This window comes from Leucopleurus acutus (assembly GCF_964270905.1).
Source record: "Leucopleurus acutus genome assembly, chromosome: 11".
NCBI classification, from domain to species: domain Eukaryota; kingdom Metazoa; phylum Chordata; class Mammalia; order Artiodactyla; family Delphinidae; genus Leucopleurus; species Leucopleurus acutus.
In genome coordinates this window covers 86,267,434-86,277,669 of record NC_139152.1, presented here as the reverse complement: position 1 = coordinate 86,277,669, position 10,236 = coordinate 86,267,434, and the positions used below count along the sequence as shown (strand labels likewise).

Below are 10,236 nucleotides of genomic sequence, written 5' to 3'. Positions count from 1 at the left end.
AGTCCGGGAAGATCCCACATGCCGCGGAGCAACTAAGCCCATGCGCCACAACTACTGAGCCTGTGCTCTAGAGCCCGCGAGCCACAACTACTGAGCCCACGTGCCTAGAGCCTGTGCTCCACAAGAGAAGCCACCGCAACAAGAAGCCTGTGCACCGCAACAAAGAGTAGCCTCCGCTCACCACAACTAGAGAAAGCCCGCGCGCAGCAACAAAGACCCAATGCAGCCAAAAATAAATAAATTAATTAATTAATTAAAAAAGTAAAGACTGCTTTTCAGAAATTCAGCTTATCTCTTCTCTGAAATGAAGAAAAAGCAAGAGAAAAACAAAGCTGGGGACCAGGATCATCAAAGGGCCATATTTTACCCCCAAGTCTGGCCAATTACAAACTAATACTTACCCGTCTTAAATCTTTCATGAAAACACATAGTTCCAAGTCCAAAACAGTTTGCTTTTATAGTCAACCATATTCTTGGGAGCTTCTGATATCCATTTCAAATTCAGTAAAAGTGATTTATAAAAGAACTCCGAAAGATAAGCCAACCTTCCCACCCTAAGGTGCCTATTTTCTCCTGGCTCAGAGGATGGAAAACAGACTGACACCAATTTGCTCCATACAGAGCCTTTCTTCAAACAATTTTTAAATGCCTTAGAAAAATAAATTAATTTTCCCAACCTACTTATAAAGTATTACTGATATATCACCTATAGGGATGTCACAGGAGATAACAGCCCACACAACTTGCTCGGAGCAACAGCACACATCAAGACCAGCATCATATTACTAAGTTGTGATTTTCAGTGCTGAATTTATTCTCTGCTAGATCCCTGCTCATAAGAACCTTGGTAACATGTAACTTAGGTCATCCTTAGAAAGTCATACTTGCATTATACTCTGCCTTTTAAAATCTGCCTCTAGAGTGCAAAGTTTAGATGTGGCTACAAAATAAAAATCTCAAACCTAATGGTTTTCCCTGGTCATTTGAAGAATGGGATTTCTACACTTGTGAATCCTTAAGTTACTAAACGGTGATTTTCCAACCCGAGGTCCAATTACTAGTAATAATTATATAAATGCAGCTTAAAAAGAATGCACAGCAGTACATAATTTGTTATACCAGTAAACTTCTCTGTGACTCTTAACAGAAGGCAAGAAGTGTGAGTACTTCAAAGAAATCACTGAAGTCTACCTTCTTCTTGCAGTAAGACTAGTTCAGGTCCCTTAACACACAACTTGGCCTCCAAAATAATTTAGCTTCCCTCTTCCCCCTTTTTCTCTTTCAGGAGTTGCTGCTAAAGGCTCCATAGGGCCTCCATTTCCTTTCTTCTTTTCTTCAGTTTTTTTCTCCAGTATTATTATTCAGTCCCTTTGCTAGGAGTTCAGATTCATTCATTCCAAGCATTCTTAAGCTCTTTCCCACAACCCCTAGTGTTCAACACAAACATGGTGGTACGGATGAATGTTATAGGTTATAGGTCTCTCTATGGTCAAATTTTAAAAGTCACATAGGACCCACTATCTTTTCCAGTGGGGTTTTACTGCCTGATTAATCTACAACCAACAGATATTTAAGAGACTTCTGAGCCAAAGCCAAGAACCAGTCAGGTTTGAGTCCCGCACTCTAAAAGATATGCTTATCCTGCTGTTAGCTACCTCCTGACACTTTTCTGTTCCTCCTTTCACAGCAGTTTTTCTCCCCTCATCCTGCCAGGGTATTGATTTAATACTGAGCTGTGAAGAGATGTGGTGAAGGCCTAGCTTGATTTGCTGGAGTAGCTGAATGTTAGGTATATGTTCTCTTTCATCTGAATTTCCTTTAAGGTTATGTTTGTGTGTGTATATTTTTGCTTTGTTTGGCTTTTCAGTATTAAAGGTAAACTTTCCAATGATCAAGGCAGATATCTGTGTTTTTTAAACGAGTTTCGGAAAAGACCATGGACAGTGGAAGGAGGCAAACCTGGGTTCCAATCATGACCTATTAGCTATTAGCACTACCTTAGGTTGCTTAACCTGTCAGCCTCCGGTCCCCTCATTTGTAAGATGAGAATACTAGTACTCACATCATAAAGTTACTGTAAGTATTGAATGAATGAGAATTACGTGATAGATCTGACAATAGTTTCAACTATTGAACAGGTACTTAAATCTTCAGTTATCCCAAAGATAGCAAGTGATTAATAAACATTAAGACACTAAATAGGAAAAAAAAAAGTGTATACAAACCAGTAGCTTCACTCCTGGGATGTTGTTTTAGGAACAGAAAAATATTTTAAAGGCTAAATATCCATAAAGAAGACAGAGAAGTATATCTCACTATAATAATACGAGTGAAAAGAAATTTGTTATATAATAAAATTTAAAAACCTACTAGGGCTTCAACTAATGGAACTGTGTATAGCACTTTGAAGGGTAAACCACTCTACTAGAAATTCTGAATCAGGGCCATGAAGAGTCTGAGATTATATGCAAAATTCCTTTCTTTTTTTTTTGGAAAATTTATTAAAATTAATCAGTGTGGGTTTATTTAAATTCTAATGTCAGTTAAATGGCATAGAATTTTTTTTTTTTTTTTTTTTGGCTGTGCCACGTGGCATGTGGGATCTTAATTCCTTGACCAGGGATCGAACCTGTGCCCGCTGCAGTGCAAGCCCAGAGTCCTAACCACTGGACTGCCGGGGAATTCCCACACAATTCTTTATGTATATTTTTCTCATAAATAGCTCCTTGGACTTCAGCAGATTCTTTGTAAAAACCTGGTATCTAAAAGAGGCTTTGAATAACTGTTCTATTCAAATAAGAAGGCTTTGCTGTTAGTTGAAGTAAAAGATAAAATGACAGTCAAGCCCCACAAAATAGTTTGGACCTGCCACTGAAATACTTTAGAGTACATAAAACCTCCACCCTTGCTCTGTGGTTGAAAGTCATATATTTAACTGACACTTCAGAAAACCAAGTGCTGGCTGATTTGCCAAGCCTGAAGAAGTAACATAAACAAGGGTGTGAGATGAGAATAGAGAACCCTTCCCGTTGTAAGAGCCATTACCAACTCTCCTGGGACACCTCAGAAGCCAGCAATGATCAGGAGCATCATTCTGATAGACTAAGGGTAGGAAAGCACTGGGTATTCGGCTTCTAAAGGAGGCAGCCTTGAAAACGCTCAGCTCTGGAGCTCTGGGTTAAAATCAAAAGTAGTGCTTTCTTCGGAGTTTGAGTTTCCTCTTTTGTAAATGTCTTCTATCCGACGTCTTCTCTGTCATACAGAGCGGCCACGACTCTTTGTAAAAAATCATACACAAACATCTGTTGACAAAGGTATTTTAAAATATATACATTGCCCTACAGACTTGAGTTAGAGATAACAAAGACAGAGCCTAGCTCAACATCGAGAACACAGGGGCTCAGTAAACAGTAGCTAAATAGACATAATGTGACTTTCTTCTCAACTGACCTGGACACAGCTACATAAACTGAAGATGGACAATGCCGCTATCATACAGCTCTTTTAAAAGTCTGAACTGCTTTATATGCTGCCTAGAACCTCTCCTGAACTACTATACTTAGGGCTTAATCGCTAACAGAGACAGTCCACTTTCACCAAATCAGACACCTTGTAGCTAAATCCCTCACTGAAGTCAGTCCCCTGGCCCTACCATCAACCATTCATTCCACAGGTATTTACTGAGTGCATACTAGGTGTTAAAATAACACATGGAAGATACAAAGATAAACCATTTTCATCCTAAAGGAGGGTATAATTTAGCAGGCACAGAGGAATGCAGTTCCACTCAGCAAGCATGCTATGCACAAACGCCAATTTGCCAGAGTTATGCTAGGAATACCAAGATTTGCATGGGCTCAGCCATGAATCATGAGCACACAATCACACCAGGGAGATCAGGCACACAGCCCAATAGCGATAACACAGAGCCAAGTGCCAGAAGTGTGAGAACACCAGAGTGAACTTTACAGACAGGCCTGCGCTCCATCCTGGCTCTGCTGCTTTATTAGCTGTGTCACCGGGGCATACTCCTTAAGTTCTGAGGCCTCCATTTGCTCATCTGTAAAACTGGATCACACCACCTCCTTCACAGGACTACTCCTGGGAGGATTTCAGTCAACTAGGTACCACAGCATTTAGGGGCTAGCACACAACAGACGTTCAATAAATGGTAGCTGCTATCATTGACAGACATTCATTTAGATTTCTGATGAGCTCTAAGGCAGATCTAGAATCCCAGGCACAAGGAATAAGTCTAACTCTTCACTTCTGATATTGGCAGGACTCCTCCTTTCCCAGGGACAGGGATTTGCGGGAGTGCTGCGGGAGCGGAGGAGGGAGAAACAGGCAAACCTGGCCTTGTACTCTGACACAGGTAGGCAGTTGGAAAAGTGGGTCTGAGCAGGAGGAAAAGTCAGGAAAGAAAATGAAGAACAGAACAAAGGAGGGAAATTTTAGGGACCACAGCTCCAACAGTATTCCCACGCGCTTCCAGGAGAGGTAAACGGGGGCAGAGCACGAGATCACCAGAAAAGCAGGTTGGGGCCAGACCCTGGAGGACACAGAAAACCAAGTTAAGAAATATATACTCATTCTGGATGCAGATCTGGGGGCAGCAAAGAAGCAATCAGGAAGATGGTTCTGCAGCAGATGGACTGCAAGGACAGGGAGATCAAAAGTGGGCAGCCAGTTAGAGACCGTTTAGGTAGGAGGCAACAGTACCTGAAGTAGCCTGGGCAAAAAGTTAATAGAAGTAGGCACCTGTGTGGGAAACCATCAGGCCCCTGGTAAATTAACAGACAGGAAAGGTGAGAGGAAATCCAAAGCCTGGACCAGAAGAGTGACACCACTGTACAAGGACTGACAGACAGCAAAGAAGAGGCTTGTGCTGTCACCTGGTTAAAGTGGGAGAAGGCACTGGGTCTCACCATGCATTCACAGCTAGTAAAAATTTTACTCTATAATCAGCACCAAACAAATTTATTGTACTAACAATCCATGCCTCTTGTAAACACTGTTAGTCCTTACTCTTACCTTCTTAAATAAACCAGAGTCAAAGCAGTCCTTCAATTCTCCTTAGGCCTCAACCTTAACTAGGCCAAAAAGCACATACACTACTAATCTCCCCGGAAGGGATTATCTGAGAAGAGAATCAAGTTTTCTGCCCATTTTGGTAGAGTATTAAGAAAGAAAGGGAATGGTCAGAGTTATTAAATTACCACTCATTTCCCGATGTCTATTCAGTTAGGAGTCTGGTTTCTGGTAACTTTTAGAAGTTAGGCTTGAAAGGAGACCTGCCTGTTTCAGTGCCTACCCCAGGCCCAGAACGTGGGGGGCTCCCAGCCTGACCACAATACCATCACCTCTGAGCTCCTCCCACACTGGCTCCATTAATTCCCTTGGACGTTAATCATGCACCACTTTGTGTCCGTCTTGGAAGAAATTAAGTCCCATGTTGCAAGTTTCAGTCTTAATCTCCCAAGATTATTATCTCAAACTACTGAAGGCTTAACTATGTCTGGCACTTTGTATTCCAATAAGCACTCTTTCACTCACTTTGCTTTACCTCTCAATACCACCGACAGGCATTCATTTTATATGAGTGGTTTCAAAACTCTGGAATCCTGGAGACACTGATTTACATATAAGAAAGAGTCCCTGTAGGAAAATTTGCAAGCTTGCTCTTAAGAACTAAAATGTTTATGAAAGCCGTATGTCTTTGTGCAACAGGAACTATATTCATAGTTCTTAGAATTTAGTAGCTAGCTAGTGCTAATTTCACACGTGGACACACAAGCCCTGACCACAGATAGCACAGTTCCCCATTTTTCTATTCAGGTAGGAAGTGTTACTTGCCTGTTGAGTTACTATTTGCCATCTTCTAACTAACACCTTTTAGGTATTAAATAGTAATCTTTTGTTTGGTTTTCCTCGATTCTAATTATTTAGCAACTAATTGTGACCAAACTACCTTATACATTAAAGTAAGTCTCAAACGTGATATTTATCATAAGAATTACCTGAGGAGGCTTCTTTAAAATAAATTTAAAGGCAGAACCTAGCCCCTTCCAGAGGGTTCAATGAACAAGATCTTGGGTAAAGCCCAAGCATGTGTGTTTAACAAGCACTCCAGGGGACTCTGTGCAGGGGGTCCATAGTCTACAGTTTTTTGAAAGGCACTAAAGCCTTCATCCTGTAGGTAGTCATCTAAATTTATCAGTTCCTTGGAGTAGGGCTGTACTCCCTGGTCTCCCATAGTACACTGTGAAAACAAGGTAGGTTTTGCTGCTGCTGCTATTTATTGAGGAGAAAGGAAGACAAAGGAAGAAACAATATTAAGAGGAGAAAAGAAAAGCACATGTTTTAACCAGCTCCCTCCCTCTCCATTATTTAGGTTGCAACTAAAGCAGGAAATCTTAACCTTTTTTAAGGTGTGGACTTCAGGATTATAACACTAATTCTATAAGCACTCAACTCTCCACTAAATAAATGCCTTTCTCCACTCAAACCCAATATTCCCTAAAGAATTTCAAGACCTACCATTTAGTTCCAAATGTGGGCAACAATTATCTAGAAATTCACAAACATTTCAAAGCAGTAGCCTTAGGTTGTTGTGTCTTCTTCCATATCTTAGTACTCATTAAAAACCAAAAATATATCAAATGATACAAAGGAGAGTGGTAAGTTTACTTAAAAGAGATGTTCATTTTTTAAAATTTAATTATACCCTGGTGGTAGGCTTTTCATGCATGGCATCGCACCTCACTAAATGTCTGAAATTAACTATGATCATATAGAATTGAGAACATCAGATCTTACCAATGCAGTGGGTGCAAAGCTTATAAAAAAGTGATTTTACTTTTTACTCCCACTGGTGTTAAAACTAGGACCATGTGTAGAATTTATATAAAGATCAAATGCCTATACAGCTTTTTAAGTACAAATTTATGACACAGGCAGAGAAAAGATCAGACAGGAAAGAATATTAACAGGACTTTGTCTCATTTTACTTGCAAACTAAAGGTCTTGAGTAACACAGTGTATTTTATACCAAGCTAAAAGCCTTAATCTCCTTTAATTATTTTCCACTAGTTTACTATTTGTCTTTGAAGTCTATCTCCATTTCTTATACCCATTCTTCAAAAAGGTAATAAATAAGATTCTTTTAAAAGAAAAGGTAGTAAATAAAAATACAAATTGTTGGGCTTCCCTGGTGGCGCAGTGGTTGAGAGTCCGCCTGCCGATGCAGGGGACACGGGTTCGTGCCCCGCTCCGGGAAGATCCCACATGCCGCAGAGCGGCTGGGCCCGTGAGCCATGGCCGCTGAGCCTGCGCGTCCGGAGCGAGAGGCCCGCATACCGGAAAACAAAACAAAACAAAACAAACAAACAAAAAATACAAATTGTTATAACCTTCCTAAACACACACACATCTAAATACATTGTTACATTTAACTGAGGCCTCAGGCTTACTTCTAAGAAGGCAATGTTCAAGTATAAGATCCATTTCTTAAACATTACATTGATACAGACAAGGAGGACAAAAAAATCAGCAAAAGTTAAAGCTATATCAAGGTGATGGGATTCTAAGGCTTTCTAACCTGGTCATCCACGTTGCATATCTCCCCCAAATGTGCACCCAGCCTCCCAGCATCTTGCCTGTATGGCAGGCCATGACCCATCCACCCCTCAGTGGATGGTCCTAAGGGAGGACCGCCACCACACTCACCACCACCCAAAGGAAAGATTTCTTTCTCTTCTTTCCCTCTACCCAGTTGTTAACTCTGGGCTAGAAAAGAGATGCCTGAAGGGAAATGAACTTACTCTAGGAGCTTGCTGGTTGCTCTCCCCTGAGCCTGGGGTTTCTGGGTTTCCCTCCCTGACAATTAAAGAGGACGACGACAGGGACGGACAAAGATAAAGCATTTCTTGACCCACTTTTCTCAGTACTTCTCTAAACGACTCACTTTCAGCAGTTTACATTGCTGCTAAAAAATTTTGTTATTTGGATTTACTGGGAAGGAAAGAAAAAGGACACTTTAAAAAACCTATTTAAAAGAAGAAAATAGGCCGTCTGCCCTTCCACGCTTCCCACTTCTGAAATGTGTGTCTCATCCACGTCGATTAACACGTGAGCTGGCCCCCACGTTTCTTTGTCGTTTTCTAAGGATGTGCTCCGGTTGGAGGTTCGCTCACAATCACCCTGGCTTTGAGACCACGGCCGGATCGATGAGCTCGTTTGCAGTTCAGGCGGCAAAAGAGACGTTAAGGTCCCCTACCTACCTTCAGGGTTGGACCATGGCCGCCTAGCTTTCTCCGTTTCACAAACACAACGGGTTTGTCGGTTTTCAAGGTCAGTTCGCAGAGCGCTCCCTCGAGGCCCCGCCCGTTCTCTGGGGCGCAAAAGCAGAGCGGATCCGGTCAGTCTTTCCGCCCGGGGCCGTGGCGGGAAGTGCGCGGCGGGGGCGGGGCTTCCGCGTCCCAAACTGCACTCGCCCGGGCGACAGCCCAGGCCCCAGCCCCGGCCCTGACCTTGACTAAGGCCGGCCACCAGCTCGGGTCCCGGGACCGGCGCACCTACACGCGGGCTGGAAACATGGCCTCGAGGCCAACTAACACCTCCCAACTTAATCTTCCTTTGAACTCTGCATCGTATACACAGAATGCCAAAAAACCAACTTCCAAAGTTTCTCTGAAATTTGAAACCTCGAGGCAAAATTAAGAACACTGCCCACTTGGGGTGCTTTTATTAGAGAACCTTGAAATAATACAGCAACACCCTAAATGACATGCTTGGTGCAAATGGTCCAATTTTACAAACGGGCGAACTCAGGTAAAGAATGAGTCAGTGAGAATTAAAAATAGACTCTAGTTATACTGACATCAGGTCCATTCATGAGACAAAAACCACACCAGCCCCCAGAGTATAGCTGTTTGACAATAACAATAATAATAGCAGCTAACGATTCTGTGGTGCTTTGCATATGTTAATACTTAATCTTCCTAACTACCCTGTTGAAGTAGGTCCAATCAGGTCCATTTCACCAATAGGGAAACTGAGGCACAGAAAAGCTTCCCTACCCAAATTCAAGCAGCTAGTCAACAGCAGAGCCAGGATTCAAATAAGGCAGTGCAGTGTAGCCTTTAACCCCTACCCTGTACTGCCTGATACAGTGAGATAAGCGCCGGTTCCTCTTAGTTGTCTCCTTTAACAGCCTACGGAAAGTCACAGGAGTCTAAGCCTTGGTCTCCCCACTTGAACACACGAAGACACACGTGATTTGCCAATCTCTCACAATTTCTGAGGATTCAGTGGTGTGAAAATTCCTCGAAAGGCATCCTTTAATCGTTATACTCGCTTAATGCTGACAAGGCTCTGTCAATCTATTCATCATATTATCACCTACATTTCAAGACTCGTGCATTAAGAAATGATACAGAAACTATTTTCTCCGATATTCTGCAAACCGTCTCTATAAAGAAGAGCTGGAGACAGGAAACCACCAGCCGACAGGGGGCCGGTCTCACCTACCAACACGCCAAGCTTTCACCGACCCGGGTGAAACAATGAACACCGCCAAGAAGCTCACCCGACTTAAGAGAAGCCTCGGCCCTACTCACACACGCATTCAAACGTCTCCCCTTCCCCTGCATCCACAAGGCACCCGCCAGGAGGATGCTCTCGGCCCAGAGTGTTCACAGCCCAGGGGCTTGGGGCTTCCTCCGTTTTCAGTAAACCCGAAGCTTACACGAACACGAGTCCTTGGGCACCAGGCGCTCCTTCAGTCGTCCCAGCACCTGCCGCTCCGGTGCAATGCGGGACTGAAGCAAACTGAGGAGGAAAGGCTGCGGGTTCAGTAGCTCCGAGAAGCCGCGCCCTCCTCTGAATGGGCGGGCAAACCGCCAGAGTCAGAATGACAAAGCAAAAACCCACTCTTCGTGCAGCACTGGCAACTAGGCTGATGCGCTTAGCAAAGTGGGATCTCCTAATTGGGTGACAGCATATCCTCTTCCTGCTCACAGCGCACCCAACCCAAGAAAGGAGCAAAAACAATTTAAGAAATATTTGGAACCGGAACCAAGAGTGTGCCTTAATTGAACAAAACTGGACTATGCCCTCAGGCAGTGACTCCCGAACTTTGCTACTGATTGTTATCATGCGAGGATCTTCAAAAACGCTGCCGCCTGGCTCCCACCCGCAGACATTCTGATGTAATTGGTATTGCTTGCGACCTGG

General features: G+C 43.1%; 1 protein-coding gene across 3 annotated transcripts in view; it reads right to left on the bottom strand.

Moving 5' to 3' along the window:
• Positions 1 to 9,958, bottom strand: part of TXNRD1 (thioredoxin reductase 1) — a 74,036-nt gene extending 64,078 nt beyond the window's left edge. Inside the window, exon 1 of one of the 3 annotated variants that reach the window (XM_082849884.1) lies at positions 9,749 to 9,958. Coding sequence is in view for 1 of the 3 variants with exons in the window: in XM_082849883.1 (XP_082706009.1) it covers positions 7,824 to 7,925 (102 nt within the window). In the remaining 2 variants the exon portion in view is untranslated. Of the gene's footprint in view, positions 1 to 7,823; positions 9,708 to 9,748 lie in introns of those variants that run through there. The other 2 variants (XM_082849883.1, XM_082849885.1) reach the window with 2 other exon arrangements.
• Positions 9,959 to 10,236: the final 278 nt, after the last annotated feature.